This window comes from Pogona vitticeps, chromosome 6 (genome assembly GCF_051106095.1).
Source record: "Pogona vitticeps strain Pit_001003342236 chromosome 6, PviZW2.1, whole genome shotgun sequence".
Lineage (NCBI taxonomy): Eukaryota > Metazoa > Chordata > Lepidosauria > Squamata > Agamidae > Pogona > Pogona vitticeps.
In genome coordinates, this window is record NC_135788.1 from 115,157,760 (window position 1) to 115,176,327 (window position 18,568).

The following is an 18,568-nucleotide window of genomic DNA, read 5'->3' on the forward strand; positions in this document are numbered from 1 at the left end:
TGCTTGGATCAGAAAGGGTGCCCCATTTGCAAATGGGAGAGAGAGAGACAGAGAGAGCTGCTCTTGCCTTGATACTGATCATGAGCTCCCTGTGTTTTTTTACTATAGATTGCACACAGAAAGGGATCTACTGCCCCGTAGAGATGCTGCCAACTCAGCCTTGCTAGGGACTGCTTGGAATCAGCTGCCAAAGGGCCACATTCTCTATAGCTTTGAGTAAACTTTGAACTGCAGAGCTGGAAGGGACCCGATGGATCCTCAAGTCCAACCTCTTTCCGGGAAGCACAATCGGGAATAGAACTCCCAACCTCTGGCTCCAGAGCCAGAGATCTAAACCAATGAGTAATCCAGCAGTTTTCAAGATGTCTTTCATATGAGCACTAGAACTCGAGAGTTTAGCTTTTTAGAAGTAAACCAAAGACATGGCTATTTAGGCAGTCTTTTCCTTCTGCTGTATTTTTAATATCTGTATTTTTATATCTTGGATTTTTGATTGTTATTGGTTTTATTGTTTTTAAACTTTGTTATGCCACCCAGAGTAGACTATCTGTCTCGATGGACGGGGTGTAAATCTAATTAAATAATTAAATAAATAAATAAATAAATAAATAAATAAATAAAAAAAATAGAAAATCAATCATTTAGTTATTCCACCAGCTTTTTTTCAAGCTTCTCTGCAAATGCCTCTCACATAATCAATCATTCTTCATGAAATTATAGAATTGGGTTTTTACATTGTGGCATACAGGAAACTAATGTATTTGAAGTGAGAGCCTAGGTCCACCCAATTATAGACAATAGCACTGGCCCTCTCTGAGCTTCAGACAAGACAATGCGGGTGTTTAAAAACCATATTGAGATGGTAGGGTGTATATCTTTACTGTCGGGCTGCTAGGACTGTGGGTGTGCACAACAGGTGCTCCTCATAAAGCATAAAGTGTTGTGTGTGAGAGAAAAGAGCTTCCCTCTATCCACTTTATCCATCCCCGCCATAATTTTTTACATCTCAATCATGACTACCTACAATAGAATTGGCCTTCTTCATGGCGGCCGCACACTGGGTTGACAGTTTTCTTGAGCTTTCTGTGAAGGTTCATGTACTGTATGTGGGCTCCCTCTTTCTTAAATAAATCGCGAGACTCAGTGTAATCAAACGGATTGGTATTATTTATTAACTCACCCAATCGGGTATTAATATTAACTTGGTCTTTTGTCTGAATCTCTTGTTCAAGCAACAACTCTGACAAGGGTAACCACAAATTCTCTTCAAAAGGGTTAAGACAAGTAACATTCCAAGGCCTAGTGACCACCGCTCGTTTCCAACTGTCTCAAGTTCGGGTTCAGTCTGGTTTAAAAGCGGGAGGCTCTTTTCATCCCCATCCATCCCTGCAATGGGGTTCCCTCTCCTTCTGAGTCACCCCAAAGTCCAGGAAACACCCCATCTTCCGCAGCTCTTCAAGATGCCATGCCCAGCGTGCCTTGTTCTCTCTGCCGATGGCCTCCTTCTCTTCTCTAAGCTTTCTCCTCCATTCCCAGGTCTCAGACTCACCCCAATAGGAAGGTCTCTGGGGTAGGCCTATTCTTCTAAGGCTCTCTGCTTCAGCCTTGGGCACCCGAACCTGTTCCCATTTCCCTGTATCCCAACAGTCTCCCAACCACTTGGGATATTGTCCCGGGCTGTATTTATTTCCTCTAACCCCCCTTCTGCCAGAGCTCGCCCTTTTTCCTCTTTTCCCGCCATTTTTACCTTATATGGAGTGGCCACACTTAACCCTCTCAACTCTTTCTCTAGGTCTTGGGTATCCACTGCACGCGATATCCCTTTTTCCCTCATGATCTTCTGCTCCAGCTCTCGGATATCTATCCCTTGATCTTTCTTTTAGGGTGGGGTAGGAGGTGGGGTTGTTTGAGTCCCTTTGGATGTCTTAAGGAGAGATGGCTCCACCAGGAAGACCTCTTGTCTCTGGTCTTCCCCTTCACAATGTCCACCAGCACACCAAGGTCTCTTTCATAATCCGTCACGGACAGCTCAGAACCCATTAACTAAAGTTTCATTTTATCTTCCCCAGTGTGCATTACTTTACAAGTTCTTATATTGCAATGCATTTGCCAGTTTGCTGCCCATTCTCCCAATCTGGAGAGATCCTTCTGGAGGCTCTTCACAATCCCTCCTGATCTTCACTACCCAGAAAAGTTTTCTGTCATCTGCAAACGTGGCCACCAGCACATGAATGATGACCCAATGATTTGATATTTCTACGACACAAATCATTTTTGTTATTCCCCTCTTGCTCTAGCTTTCCTACGGCTCTTTTGACCCTGTGTTGAGTGACCAAACCCAGTTCCCCTTTTTCTTCCGGATGATTCCGAATGAAGAACCTCAGTATGATGGGATTGTTGAGCTGCTCAAATATTTTGGGTGGAACTGGATTGGCCTCCTCCTATCCAGTGATGGCACTGGGGAAACATTTCTCCGAACCCTGAGGCCAAGGCTCTTGCAGAACAATATCTGTGTCGCTGTGACTGAATTCGTTCCTATGTTGACAACTCGCGCTTCGAACAAGACAATTACTACACTCCTGGGCAGCCTGTTCTCTGCACTCCGGTTGCACCCGCTCAATGTATGGCTCATCCATGGAGATGGCCTATCTATGGACGGTTTACGAATAGTTCTAGTTAACTCAGAAATTGTCCAGAATCGGCCAATGGAAAAAGTTTGGATCATAACAGCCCAGTGGGATTTCACCTCTGTTCTCCCTTGGGATCCATTCACAGCAAAGTCCCTCAATGGCACCTTGTCCTTCTCCCTTCACTCCAATGTGGTGCCAGGATTTCAAGATTTTCTTGAGAGGTTGAACCCCTATAAGTCAAATGTTGTCTACATCCAACCATTCTGGCAAACTGCATTCATGTGCTCACTTCCAGCGTATGACTTGCCTTTACCAAGTACCTGCACTGGGGAAGAGAGTCTTGGGAGCCTCTCTCGGTCCGTGTTTGAGCTGGAAATGTCTGGGCAGAGCTACAGTATCTACAATGCGGTCTATGCTGTGGCACATGCTCTCCATGCCATGTCCTCACCCACAGCAAAACAGAGAGCCATGAGGACTAGAGACAGAGAGGGTCATTTGGCTGGTCAACCTTGGCAGGTAAGTTAGGCTTCCTCCAGGCTGCAGACAAAGTGTAAGGAGCTTCCTTGTGGACAGATAGAGAAATTAATGTAATATGCCTTAGCTCCCTATTTCTTCCAGAACATGGTGAAGTGACACCACCTGTTCACTTTCTGAGGATTACTGTATTTGCCGGTGTACAAGATGACTTTTTTGGCCCAAAAAACATGCCTCCAAGTTGGGGGTTCATCTTGTACACTTCATTTGGGCCAGGAAGGAGCTGCTGCCGCCACCGCCATTAAGTGAGTGACGCGGGGCTGCGCTGGCCGGAGAGGAAGGCAGGGTGGTCGGTCCGGACGGAGGGAGGGAGAGAAGCAGAGCAGGCTCACCCGTGTGCCACTGGAGAGCTGCTTCACCTTCCCCTCCTCCGCCGCCCACTCGCCTGCCCTTTCCATCTTGCCCTCGTCGTTTCCGGCCATGAACCTCTAGGGCTGGCCCGGGCAGAGCCCTGTACAGTCGCGGCTGGCGCCGCGGCAGAGCCGTCCACTCTATATTTTGAGTGGAAATGTTGGGGGGGGGCTGTCTAATACGCCCAGTCGACTTGTACGCTGGGAAATACGGTATTTGGTTAAAGAACATTTAAAGAGGCTTTCCCATACACGGTAGCATCCATTTTTCAATGAGGCCTGAGGATTTAAGAAGTGGTAAAAACATGTTGATTCTTCTGCCCAGGACCCCTCTGTCGGGAGAAAGGTGGGGTATTCAATATAGAAATAAAATATAGTTGATGAGATGAAATACTATGTCCAGTAACACAGAACAGTGATAGAATCTGGCAGAGCATATTTTCAAAATCTCTCTGAGAAATCCTGCACTTTCTGTGGCCCTAATAATGTTCTTACTCTCATATGGACTTCATGGAAGCTTTTATAGCCAACACTGACTTTTAGGTCACTACTAAGGATCTATGGTTTGTACCAACTTCTGGATAGTGGGTAGACTGGTGCACTGGGATTGTGGAGATGAGTGTTCAAATTCCACTCTGGAGCTGTGGAACAGGTAGAACCATCGGGTTATGGTGCTGGCAAAACCAATTCTTATATATCTCCCTTACCTTGGAAGCCGTCTGAGGTTCTGACTTGATGGCCCGTATCTAACTGATGATACAGGAAACCAGAGCAGAACTATCCCCTTATTGTGGTTTGTATTTTCCATTTTGGTGTTGCTGTAATCTTCCTTCCATTCTGAGATATTAACTCAAGCCAGGGCAGGTGATGAATAACCCCCTGGATGTCACTGAACAGAGCTTGTCATGTGAGTTGAACACCGGGCATTCCTCTAAAAGTAGTGTAAATGGCCATCCTCATCGTTCCCAGTTTCCCCTCACCATCGCCCAGTCATGTAGGTTGGGTTGAGAGATTGTTACAGCTATGAATGAGGTCAACTGTTGAGTTTCATGGCTGAGATTGGATCTGAGCCCAGGGTCTCCAGATCAACCAACACGTGTCCTGCTGACGATTGTAACTTCAGGGTATCTGAAGCTCAAACATCCTTGTTCTACTCCTGGGTCTTGAGCACAACTTGAATGCTGTCCATTTCAAAGATGGAGCTTTGGCAGTAGAATCTCTTGGCTCAATGGAATTTCTGTGGAAGAAATCCAACACGGAGGTGGCAATTGAGCCCTTCCCATGCAACAGAACGTCCTCGTCTTTTAGTCCGGAACTTCTACACAGCTGGCTGCTTCTTCCTTTCAAAAAGACACACTCAATGGACTTCACATTGATTAATATAAATAGAATCATTCAAACATTTGCTGATGAATGAAAAGTTGTATTTACTGAAATTCCAGAAAGATAATTCGAGTCCCTCTCTTACCATTTGCACTACAAGCAGCTCTTTCTCTCCCTAAATGTAGCTTCACTTTTTTCTGAGAAACGTCCGCTTCAACAACAGTGTTGGGGATGAAATCTTTTTCAACGAGAATGGGAACCTGGAACTTGGGTACGACGTCAACAACTTGGTGACCTTCCCCAATCGGTCCTTCCAGAGAGTGCGTGTTGGTTGGATCGATCCTCATGGTCCTGATGGAAAGAAGTTCACCCTGAATGGAAGTGCCGTTGTGTGGAATCCCAAGTTCAAACAGGTGTCCATTCCTTTTTGGAAGGCTGAAAGCCACCCGATCCTCCTTGATGTTTAGAAAGCAACCCCATGATTTAAGCATTACCACACTGGGTTTGAGAAGAAGACGTTGTATTGAGATCTCATACAAGAAGGGATACATCTCCAGAGTTCTTGGCCATGAGGAGGGGTCATCCGTAGTGGCTCCATAACATATTTTAAGGGTCTTGGAAAGGCAATAAGGGACAATGCATATGAGGGATGAAAACCTGGGGAAAATTAGAATTCGGTTCCATTTCAAAGACATGTGCTCTTAGGTCTTTAGTGGAACTTCTTTAGGACAAGCATTAGTTAAATTTGGTTTAAGTAAGGTTCCTGCATTGATAAGGGAGAGAGACTTGGTGGGCTAATAGGTCCCTTCCCACGCCATTATTCTTTCTCACTCAGACACACACAGACATGGCCTCAGAAATCTCTCCTTCTCCCCCCCTCTCTTCCTCTTTGAAAATCAGCTAACACCTCCACGTTCCACTCCCCAGTTGTTTGTGTGGATGAAGGAGTTCCTTTTCAGTGGCCTTTGTATGGGCCACAACAGGCTTAGCATTCTCCCCCTGCCTACGGACTCGTTCATCATTTTTTTCATTCACCTTCTCTCCCTGCCAGCTTATTACAAGGAAAGGCCAGAATCTGCCATCCCTGTAATCTGTTGGCCAAAGCATGAAGTTGTGGCTCTTTCAGAATTCAAATTTCCTTTTTCGTGTTTGTCCCATGGTCCTTGTTGCCTTTCATGATCAGGGAGATCATTTCCTTCCTGGTCACCAACATCTGAAAAAGAACTTGGCCGTCTGAAATGGAAGCACCCTGCAATCATCATTGTGAGCTTGAGGAAATGACCCTATTTCCCTTAACCTCCCCCTTTTCTTCTTGAATGTCCTTACAGACAGTTCCTCGTGCCGCCTGTGTGGAGAGCTGCCAGCCCGGTTACAGCAAGATTGTCCAGCAGGGGGAGCCAGTCTGTTGTTACCAATGTGCTCGGTGCCCGGAAGGCAGAATTTCCATCCATGCTGGTAATTGGAAAAGGGGGCAGCTTCAATGAGGACAGAGTGTTACGGGGTCCCTGCTTTTTAATATTGGTCACATACCAACCCTTTTTCACTAAGATAGTTGCAAGGAGGGATGTCCAGAGATCTTTGGCTTACTCTGTGCCCCAGTAAAGAATCCCAGGCAGGGGTCCTTCTCGGATGACATGCCAAGTCAGTCCCTCTCTGGTTCTGTAGATTTCCATTTTGGTGGGTTTTTTTAAAAAAAGGGAGGGTGGCTTTGGACTGGGATTCAAGAACGCTACACAGCTCATTAATGTTATGGATGCGGTCATCGGGAGGGTTTTATTTATCTCTGCTGGGACCAATTCCCGTTGGAGGTGATGAGCATCAGAACGCTAGAAGCATTTTGGGGGAAACAAGACAACCAATGGTCAGATATCCTTTGGTTTGGATCCCTGCATTGAGCAGGGTTTTGGACTCCTTGGCCTTCTAGGTCTCTTGCAACTCAGTTCTTCTAGGATTCTATGCCCTTCTACTACCTGGTATGGTTGCTTCCCAGGAGGTTAGTAACTGGGAAAGCTTCCTGTGAGCCTCTTCTCCCAACATCTCCGAGCTCCTTGGTGCTTCAGGGAAAACAAAGCAAGCAGGTGGAGAAGGAAGGGAATAAAGTATATGTTGGAATGCAAATCCAAAAGAAAGAAACTTTCCAGTTCACCTTTTGAAGAGAACCTTTGTTTCAAAGTGTCTTTTGTTTTCTTTCTGGATTTTAGATGCACATCAATGTGAGAAGTGCTACGAAGATCGGTATCCAAACCAGGGCCAGGATCATTGCCTCCTGAAAAGTGTGGCTTACTTGTCCTACAGAGAACCTTTGGGAGCAACTTTGGGGTGTTGTGCCTTTTTGTTATCTGGACTGACCGTTCTGGTGATGGGGGTCTTCCTTCACTCCCGGCACACTCCCCTTGTCAAGGCCAACAACTGGAAGCTCACCTGTGTCCTGCTGTCCTCTCTCTTCCTGGGCTTCCTCTGCCCCTTCCTCTTCATTGGATTGCCTGGGAAGATCTCCTGCCTCCTGAGGCAAACCACGTTTGGCATCATCTTCACTGTGGCTGTTTCTTGTGTTTTGGCTAAAACCATCACGGTGGTTCTGGCCTTCATGGCCACCAAACCGGGAAGCAGGGCCAGGATGTGGGTGGGAAATAGGTTAGGAGTGTCCCTGGTGGTTCTCGGTTCACTTATTCAAATTAGCATCTGCATTGTGTGGCTGGCGACCTCACCCCCTTTCCCAGAATTTGACAGAAACTCTCAAGTGGACCAGATCATTGTGCAGTGCAATGAAGGCTCAGACAAGGTGTTCTACCTTGTCTTGGGTTACATGGTCCTTCTGGCCATCACCAGCTTTATCATGGCTTTCTTTGCCAGAAGATTGCCCAATAGCTTCAATGAAGCCAAACTGCTCACCTTCAGCATGTTGGTGTTTTGCAGTGTGTGGGTCTCCTTTGTGCCCACTTACTTGAGCACCAAAGGGAAATACATGGTGGCCGTGGAGATCTTCTCCATCTTGGCTTCCAACCTTGGTCTACTGGGCTGTATCTTCTTCCCCAAATGCTACATTATAATCTTGAGACCGGACCTGAACACCAGAGAACAATTAGTAAGAAAAAAATAACGCTGACAGTGGTTTATTTGGGTTCTTTAGTTCCCTGACTTATTTCTTTTTCATACAGTCCTACATTAGTCATTAAAGAAAAGATGCAAAGGTTGAGATTGCGTAGGAGTTAGGGATGTCCTTCCGCCTCCAGCCTGTGAACCACAGACAACTCTTTGGCAGTATGGTTGTCCAACTAACATCTCGTCCTTCCTTTCTTCTTAAAACGATACAAGGCCAATGACATCCTTGGAGTCAATCCTTTTGGAGCTTGATAGGTTAAAAGTAGGGTTTTGAATTGTGCTGGGAACAAGCAGCAGAGCTGTTGGCAGAGGTTTTTATGTGGCCTTGTAAACAGGCCCGGTTCTCTATATGGCTGCCGTGTTTCTGAACACTTTTCAGAGGCAGGCCCACATGGTAAGAAGGGAGAAAGTGGCAAAGAAAAAGTAGCGCTTTTGTAAGGAAGGTTCAACAATCCTGAGGGATCAGCTGCTCCGCGCATGGGAAACTAACTGCTTTGCTGAGATTCGAGAAATTGAAACCCATGCACATAGTCCTTGAGGACCAATGAATGGCTGCATATTTTTATTTCTGTTTTAGAACTGTATAAAAACTTGTACCCTGTGGATCTCGGGGTCCCCACCCTGCTGGGCACCTGAGTGCGCAGTTGTTTTATCTGCATAAACCTGTTGCCCTTTCCTCCGAGAAACTGTCTGCTTATTCTTATTGCTTGGGCCTTAGCTTAATAAAATTAGCTGAGACACCACGGAGCAAGTTAGAGGAACTGAGCCAGGAGATCATTAAAAAGGCAAGTGTTTCTGTGCCAAATTCAAAGTCCTGGTTCTAACCTCGTACGGTCTAAATTGTGTGGGTCCAGAGATGGCACCATGGCAGAGCAGGGTGGAGAGAAGGAGGCAGGAATCTGGTGGGAGCTTTTCCTACATGCTGGAATAGATAGTGCCAGATTTCAAGTCTACTGTAATCCTAGGCTATTCTGTTCTGAAACCTTTAATGGCATTTAGAAGTTACAACACCACAAGCAAAATAGGAAAATTTAAATTATACAAATTTCACAAATTAGGAGCGAGAAGCAGGGGACAATTTCAGAATTGCAGATAAAAATCCTGCAACAGCATCGGTCAGGGCATTACATTAATCCCTCATGAAAATAGAAAGAATTGACTCTGAAGAATTGTAAAAATAAGAGATCCAGGGTTCAAGAAAAAAAATTCAGAGGTGGGAATGAGCAGGGCATTGAAACAGTATATGAACCAGGGTGTCAGGCATCTCTAAACAAAAAAACAAAAAAAAAAACACCACAAAGTCTTTTTTTACAAGGGATATTGAGAAATCGACCGGCATGGGTGGACGAAGGAAAAATGCTAAAACGGGCTAACATAAAAGCTCTTCTTAGATGTGGATTTACTAGGGAGCGGAAATATTTGGGAGAGTGATCCTGAGATGGAAAAAATCCAATAGAAAGAGGGGAACATACAGGGTTAAGGTTACTGCATAGATGATTGAATTAAGCGTGACAGAGCTCATCCTTGATTATGGAATACGCTCTAGTGAGATTCATATCTACCAAAGATTCCTGGGATATGTGAAGAGAAGAGAGTTTCTTTTCAATAAGCTGGAACCAAGAAAAGAAGTAAGAATCAGACAATAAATCATATATCAGGGATCCAGAATGTGAATTTTAAAAAAGACGGAGCCAAAATTTAAATGTAAGTAACCAGGCAGTTGTCGAAGGTAGGTGAATGCCCAATTCTAAAGAAATAGTAGAAAGCCGAATTAAGTTAGGAACTCCTAATATTCTGCGAAAAAATGTTGCTGCAACTTGATCAATATCCAAATTAGCCGAGTGTATCCATATAGGCACACCATACAGCAAATGAGAAAGAATCTTAGACTGAAAAATCTGAATGGCTGCTGGGATATATTGGTTTACGGAAGAATAATGAAATTTAGAAATAGCTTTTAATTGGGGAGAAAATGAAGAAATTGCAGCTTTTTAATGAAATGTCCAGCTAAGTTTGTGAGGAATATGAAGACCCAGATACTTATAAGAGTGTACTTGACAGTAAGAAGAAGATCCTGTTGTCCAAGATGTAGGGGACCAAGAGTGGGGAAAAACCAAAATTTGGGTTTTATTAGGGTTAATGGATAGATCATTAAGATCACAGAAATCCTGGAATTTAAGTAAAGTGTGACGAAGACCTGATTTATTACGAGACATCAGCACTGTATCATCAACATACAGGAGTATAGATAAGGGAACACCATTAAGGGCCGGAGCCGACTGATTGCAAGGGGAAAGAAAAGAGGGAAGATTGGCTAAAAATAAATTAAATAATAAAGGGGCCAAGATGCAACCTTGGTGAACACCTTTGAAAATCGGAATTTTTTTTTCAGTAAGAGTGTTGGAATCAGGTAAATGAACCTGACAGGAATTATGGGAATGCAATTGGCGGAGCAAAAATAGCAGGCGTGAATCAATACTCCAGTTGGAAAGTTTTTTCCATAGTAGATCTCTGTTGACGGAGTCAAATGCCCCTCGGAGGTCCACAAAGGCAACAAAAAGTTTGGTTTTGTTGTGGATTGCGAATTTTTCAGCAAGAAAAGTCAGCAGAAAGATATGATCCAGAGTGGATGCTCCGGCACGAAAGCCTATCTGTTCCTTACCAGGAAGATCCTTGTCAGCAGCCCATGTGGAGAGTTTTTTCAAGAGATATTTAGAATATAATTTTCCAATATTGGATAATAAGCTTATTGGGCGATAATTTGAGGGTTGAGAGGGATCGTCTTTTTTATGAATAGGTATAAGTATGGATGATAACCAGGAGTTTGGAAAACAGCCAGAGTGATTTATCAAGGTAAAAAGAGTAGCTAAGGGCTGTGCCCACCAGTGAGGGTTTATGGTCAAGATCTCATTAAAAATGAGATCGGGGCCAGGAGCTTTGCCAGGCTTAAGTGAGATAATTAGTTCGAGTATCTCTTCAGGGGTGACTGGGGACCACTCAGGAAGGTCTTGTGATATGTTTACTGAGGAAGAACATGAGGATGTGATGGAGTAAATTTTAGTAAAATAATCAATCCAGGTAACAGAGGAAATAGAATTGGATGGTTTAAATGATGGGGAGTTAGCCCGAGACACCAGAGACCAAAAAGCCTTTTGATCATTTGATAGGATTGCTTGATGAAGTTGGGACCATTTTTGCTGGGCAAACCAATGTCTTTTCTCATCCAACAAGGCACGGCTTGCCCTACACAAATGAAACTACAAATTTAAAAGTGATGGAGTGGGTTGTTGACGAATTAGTTGGAATAGTGTCCTGATTTGTTTTTTTAGGGACCAAGAATCTAAGTCAAACCAAGAGCTATGGTTGTCCCTGGGTGTTTGAGAGGGACAGGAAATGCACAGAAATTGAACTAATGAATCAATTATAGAATTATATGCAGAGATGGCTGTGAGGGAAGAAGTAGCTGAATTTAAGTTATCAGTAAGAGATTTAGTTTCTACTTGATGACTCCAAAGGGAAAAAGACTTGGTCTGTTATTAAAGAGTGTTTGAAAGGGTAGAGAGATCTACGAGGGACCGGTCAGGGATGAGCCTGCGGGAAGGGGAGGGAAAGAGATAGGAGAATAGGAAGGTGATCATTCTCAGTGCAGGTATCTACAAAAAAGTTTGTTATCTGGGGTAAGAGGTCTGGAGAGGCAAGAACATAATCAATGACACTCGGACCTCTCACTGAAAAATGAGTAAATTCACCAGGAATATCACTGCCTGAAGAACCATTGAGGATAAATACATTCAAAGTGGTACGCAGGTCAATAAAAAATGGAGTATAGCTATTAAAGGAATGGTCCTTGGAAATCCTTGTGGTAAGAAAACAAGGAGGAGTCAGATCTTCTAAGTTCCAATTCATATGAAGGGCTAAGGCAGAATTGGATGGGCCTATTCTAGAATTTAAATCTCCTAAGATCAGTAAGGAAGACAGGGCTATGGTATTGGAATATTTCAACACCAAATCCTCAAGGTCCTCCTACAGAGTCTGGGGCGAAGGAGCCGCGGGTGGAATGTAAACATTAAACAGCAAGATTTTGAGGTCATTAGCTTGAAGCAAAAAAGCTTGGGTATATGGGGAATGAGAAGAAAGAGAAGACGTAGAGAAAGGGACAGAATCTTTAGCAAAACAGCAAAGTCTTGCACATGGACAACCCGCTTGGTTGAGCTTGAAAGCAGGTAGATGATAAGAAGTATAACCAGGGAGTCTTGGAGAGGTTTGGGACCAGGTTTCTTGGAGGAGTATAATATCAAAAACATTCAGATATTGTATAAGATCTTTATCAAGGGCTTTCTTTGACCAACCTGAGATGTTCCAAGAGATCATTTTTAAGGACAGGACAGAAATTGAAGAGGAGGAACAGGGGTTAGTCCCTAGGTTAGTCCTGAGCTCCAGATACAAACATCTGATTAGAGGAGAATTTTTTTAAATAATAGAATCAGGTTTGAGTGTTTCCCACTGTCGTCGTGTGGTTCAGAATCACAGAGAACACAAGGTTAGCAGCTCAGCATCCTTCTCTAATACAAGGGGTTTTCGAAGAAACTTTGAGACCACAGGTTGAGGCCTTACAATATCACTGGACTTGATTCCAGGGATGTTATGAGTCGAGGCCTTGTGATGCCTCAGGGTCAGGTCAGGCTAAAATTGGGAGCCACCCCAGGTTTCATGCTGTCTCAGGACCAAGAAACAGACTTTGTCCTCCACCGGTACCACTTCTCCTGAGTTGAGTCTCCATTCTTCAGAACTGGCAACCTGAATGGGACCTGTTTTCTCATGCTGGGGACTCCATTCCCCCCTTGATTGGGTCCCGAAAGATCAAATCAAAGTTTTAAAGCATGGAGGATAGGGTATCGTTTGTATACATGTTGCGACATTACACAGATATTATCGCTCATTAGTATAATAAACAACTATTTACTGCTTGAGCTTCACTTCCAGTTTCCTTGCTCTGTAGCATTTCCTATAGCATGAGACAACATCTAAGTCTGGACTTTGTCTGAATTCAGTAAATGTTATTGGATATTATGCTCAACATGATGAGTCACTCTGTTTATTGAACTTGGTTATTTGTCCGAGACCCCCTTTGTCAAATCCCCCAGTTTTTTCTCACTTGCAATGGGAGACCAAGGAACCAGCATGCATAGGATTTCAAAAGGGTGTGATCCTTAGCTTTTGGATGGTATTTCATTCTCTCTATGCTGGAACTGATAGTAGGATCCCAAATCATAGCAACATGTTTCCTCTGGTTTTCCCTGATAGACCAGTGCCTTGGGGTTGAGGAAATCCTCTGCCCTACAATTAGCCTGGCCATTATGTTTGACACCTGCTTCCTTTGCAAAATTTACAGGCCTCCTGGGCCCCTTAGCAGGTCAGCACAACAAGTTGTTCTCCTACCCTGCTATTATATAGTCTTGTATCCTTCTTCCTGTGAGTAAACCCTGTGGAACTTTACAGCCCGTGGGCTCCACTTCAAGGCAATGCTTGGCTTGAAGAAATAGAGAATGAGTAGTTGATTCAGGGTGAAACATTTTTTTCCTTGCAGCTTGATCAATAGAGCAAAGCAAGCTTGATTCAGCTTTTAGGTTGAAGTCTACATTTCGAACCTCTCTTTTGTCTTCAATGAGTTGTTTCTTGTGCTGTCTAAGGAAGGGCATTGAACTCACAAGTTTGGGAATTGTCAGTTAGGTGACAATGCAGGTCTGGCTTTCCAAATTCGGCCATTTTTTGCTGGCATTCAGGTTAGTCTTCTTCTTCTTCCTCCTCCTCCTTGTCTTTCCTCATACGTCCAACAAGAGTTTGAACACCCTCAGATATAGGAGAGAGCCAGATGTTCCATATACTCTCCCTTCTTCTAGAGAAGATGTTCTCATTGGAGAAACTGTGTCTGTTTTCTTTCCTGAAATGCCTTCACTCCAGTTTAAGGTGCGTCCAGAGACCTCACCAAGAGGAATGTAAGTACCTCTTTATTGTTTGAAGGGACTGTACTGGATCTGTCGTAGTGCAAAAGCACTCTGCCTATATTATCTGGCTTTAGACGGAGTGCTTTTTCACCAACACATGGGCTTTCAAAAAGTTGTTACTTAAAAGGATCAAAAGAATTGCACAGAGTGTCTGGTTGATTCAATCTGGACCAAGAAAGAACATCACTCAAGCAAGTGGCTAAGGGCTCCAGAGGACTTTCCCTCTTTTCCTCCTATTGTGCACACACCATAGTTTTCTGCATGAAGAAGCCCAAACATACTATACAGTGGTGCCCCACATAACGAGTTATTCATTTAATGACGAATCCGCATAGCGATTGAGTTTTGGCAATCACAAAAGCGATCGCATAACGATGTTTTTAATGGCAAAACAGCTTTGCGATCATCGGTAAGCGTTTATCATACCGATTATCACATAACAATGTTTTAGGAACAGCTGATCGGCGATTCCAAAATGGCCACCAGGTTAAAAAGTATGGCCGCAAACAGTGGTTTCGCACCCTTTCCTCACTTACTGGGCAGCGAAAACGGCGGCTGCATAGAGGATTTCCGCAGAACGGTGAGTTTTTTTGCCCATAGGAACATATTGAAGGGGTTCCAATGCGTTCCTATGGGCTTTTTTGCCCCACATAGCAACAAATGCGTATAGCAATGATTTTTTTGGAACGGATTATCGTTGCTATGCGGGGCACCACTGTACTTTGAAAGATCCTCCCTCTACTCCCCCACCCCAGCACTCTGTCCTTGTTTCAATACTGTCTTAAGCAGCCCAGGTTTGTTCTACTGTCCTACACTACCCACAAAAAGCAGTGGAGTCTCCTAAGGGCTAGACTCTAGGTTGGAGACTTGTCCCCCAACCTTAATGAAAAACACAGAAATCAGAGCTGCTAATAGTATAACAGGGACTGGATGGCATATCTAAAATCTGGGCAAACCCATTCAACTAGGCCATATCGTATGTCAAAGTTTTCATTCCTTTCTGGATATTATTCATATGATGGCATAGTCCACATTTCTGCAGAGGGGTGCATTCACAGAATGATGTCTTGGATGGGTGCCGTGGACTCTTTGCATTAGAAATTTAGTGTCCCCCAGAACACTTTAATTAGGCGTGAATGTTCCTCAGAGGCAATACTGGATGTTGTTGGTCACTTAGCAGAATGTTTGTGATCAACCACGAGAGTGATCAAATGAGAGTGAATGGGTTTGTGATCAGTGAAGTGACCTAAGAGTTCCTCATGTTTGTTGTCACAAAACAAGTATCTTGTCTAGTTCCACAAGAGGGACAAATGAAAGATTCACCCAATAATTCAGATGGAGAAAGATGCCCAAATCTGTTTTGTATGGAAGATCATCAATCAGCATTTTATAGCAGTTCCTGTCCTTTCTTTCTCTGATGTCACGACATCAGACCCTATGAAACTCTCTTTCCAGCATCATACCTAAAAACTACCAGCACATCCTGGCCTTTCTGTTTGCCATTCATGAGATCAACAAGGACAACAAGCTGTTACCAAATACCACACTGGGATCTGCTGTGGCTAATGATCTTTTCAGTGCACGGAGAGCCTGTAAGGCCACCCTCAATCTACTTTTCAAATCACAGGGGAATGTGTTGAACTACTTCTGCGGGAAGGGGGCAAGGCTCCTGGCCATCATCGGTGCCTTAACCTCCCCCAGCTCCATCCAGATGGCCAACGTCTTAAGCACCTACAAAGTGCCACAGGTATGTGGGTTCAGGTGCAGTCAGAGAGAAAGCCTTTAAGAAGGAGACGATGGGCGATTGTACTTGGAGAGGTGGTTGGTTATGCTTCGATCAGAAAGGGTGCCCCATTTGCAAATGGGAGAGAGAGAAAGAGAGAACTGCTCGTGTTACTGATCATCAGCTCCCTGTGTGTTTTGACTATAGACTGCACACAGAAAGGGATCTACACCCCTGTAGAGATGCTACCAGCCTTGCTAGGGACTGATGGGGATCAGCTGCCAAGGGCCCACCGTCTCTATAGCTTTGAGTAAACTTTGAACTGCAGAGCTGGAAGGGACCCGATGGATCCTCAAGTCCAGCCTCTTTCCGGGAAGCCCAATGGGGAATAGACCTCCCAACCTCTGGCTCCGGAGACAGAGATCTCAACCACTGAGCAATCCAGCATTTCTCAAGAAGTCCTTCACTTGAGCACTAGAACTCCAGAGTTTAGCTTTTTAGAAGTAAACTAAAGACATGGCTTTTTAGGCAGGCTTTCCCTCCTGCTGTGTTTTTAAAATCTATATTTTTATATGTTGGATTTTTGGATGTTATTGATTTTATTGTCAGAGCCTAGGTCCACCCGTTATAGAGAATAGCACTGGCCCTCTCTGAGCTTCAGACAAGGAGATGTGGGTGTTTTAAAATCATATGGAGATGGTAGGGCGTAGATCTTCACTGCGGGGCTGCTAGGGCTGTGGGTGCGCACAACAGGTGCTCCTCATAAAGCATAAAGTATTGTGTGTGAGAGAAAAGAGCTTCCCTCTATCCACTTTATCCATCCCCTCCATAATTTTTTACATCTCAGTCATGACTACCTGGCATGTAATTGGCCTTCTTCACTACCGCCTCAAACTGCGTGGACACTTTTCTTGATCCGTCCACTAGCATACCAAGCTCTCTTTCATGGTCCGTCACAGACAGCTCTGAACCCATTAGCTAAAGTTTCATTTTATTTTCCCCAGTGTGCATTACTTTACAAGTTCTTATATGGCAACACATTTGCCATTTTGCTGCCCATTCTCCCATTCTGGAGAGATCCTTCTGGAGGCTCTTCACAATCCCTCCTGATTGTCAACACGCGGAAAAGTTTTCTGTCAGCTGCAAATGTGGCCACCAGAACATGAATGATCACCCAATGATTTGTTATTTTTACGACACAAATCATTTTTGTTATTCCCCCCTTGCTCTAGCTTTCCTACGGCTCTTTTGACCCTGTCTTGAGTGACCAAACCCAGTTCCCCTTTTTCTTCCGGATGATTCCGAATGAAGAACCCCAATACGATGGGATTGTAGAGCTGCTCAAATATTTTGGGTGGAACTGGATTGGCCTCCTCCTGTCCAGCGATGGCACTGGGGAAGCGTTTCTCCGAACCCTGAGGCCAAGGCTCTTGCAGAACAACATCTGTGTCGCTGTGACCGAATTCATTCCAATGGTGACAACTCGTGCTTCAAACAAGACAATTACTACACTCCTGGGCAGCCTGTTCTCTGCACTCCGGTCACACCCGCTCAACGTATGGCTTATCCATGGAGATGGCCTATCCATGGAGGGTTTACGAATTGTTCTATATAACTCAGAAATTCTCTGGAATCGGGCAATTGAAAAAGTTTGGATCATAACAGCCCAGTGGGATTTCACCACTGTTCTCCCTGGGGAACCATTCACAGCAAAGTCCTTAAATGGTACCTTGTCCTTCTCCCTTCACTCCAATGTGGTGCCAGGATTTCAAGATTTTCTTGAGAGTTTGAACCCCTATAAATCAAATGTTGTCTACATCCAACCATTCTGGCAAACTGCATTCCTGTGCTCACTTCCAGCATATGACTTCCCTTTACGAAGTACCTGCACTGGGGAAGAGAGTCTTGGGAGCCTCTCTCGGTCCGTGTTTGAGCTAGAGATGTCTGGGCAGAGCTACAGTATCTACAATGCGGTCTACGCTGTGGCACATGCTCTTCATGCCATGTCCTCAGCCATAGCAAAAGAGAGAGCCATGAGGACTAGAGACAGAGAGGGTTGTTTGGCTGGTCAACCTTGGCAGGTAAGTTAGGCTTCCTCCAGGCTGCAGACGATGTGTAAGGAGCTTCCTTGTGCACAGATAGAGAAAATAATGTAATATGCCTTGAAGAAATATTAGCGGCAAGTAATGAGAGTTCTAGAATTTATCCCACAATTTAGCTCCCTATTTCATCCAGAACATAGTGAAGTGACACCACCTGTTGTCTTTCTTAGGATTATTTGGTTAAAGAACATTTAAAGAGGCTTTCCCATACATGTTAGCAACCAGTTTTCAGTGAGGCCTGGGGATTTAAGAAGTGGTAAAAATATGTTGATTCTTCTGTCCAGGGCCCCTCTGTTAGGGGAAAGGTGGGGTATTAAATAAAAATAAAATATAGTTGATGAGATGAAATACTATGTCCACTTACACAGACCTGTGATAGAATTCGACAGAGCGTATTTCCAAAATCTCTCTGAGAAATCCTGCACTTTCTGTGGCCCTAATAATGTTCTTAATCTCATATGGACTTCATGGAAGCATTTACAGCCAACACTGACATTTGGGTCACTACTAAGGATCTATGGATGGTACCAACTTCTGGATAGTGGGTAGACTGGTGCACTGGGATTGTGGAGACGAGTGTTCAAATTCCACTCTGGAGCTGTGGAACAGGGAAAACCATTGGGTTGTCGTCCTGGCAAAAACACTTCTTAGGTATTTCCCTTACCTTGGAGGCCTTCTGAGGTTCTGACTTGATGGTCCGTATCTAACTGATGATACAGGAAACCAGAGCAGAACTATCCCATTACTGTGCTTTGTCTTTTCCATTTTGGTGTTGCTGCAATCTTCCTTCCATTCCAAG

General features: G+C 44.3%; 1 protein-coding gene across 2 annotated transcripts in view; it reads left to right on the forward strand.

Moving 5' to 3' along the window:
- LOC110071377 (vomeronasal type-2 receptor 26-like) overlaps positions 1-16,496 on the forward strand; it is a 21,829-nt gene extending 5,333 nt beyond the window's left edge. The window contains exons 2-4 of one of the 2 annotated variants that reach the window (XM_072976968.2): positions 5,023-5,250; positions 6,166-6,292; positions 7,039-16,496. In XM_072976968.2, coding sequence (XP_072833069.2) covers positions 5,023-5,250; positions 6,166-6,292; positions 7,039-7,937 — 1,254 coding nt within the window. In that variant the 3' untranslated portion in view covers positions 7,938-16,496. The remainder of the gene's footprint in view (positions 1-5,022; positions 5,251-6,165; positions 6,293-7,038) is intronic. The other variant, XM_072976970.2, reaches the window with a different exon arrangement.
- The last annotated feature ends 2,072 nt before the right edge of the window (positions 16,497-18,568 follow it).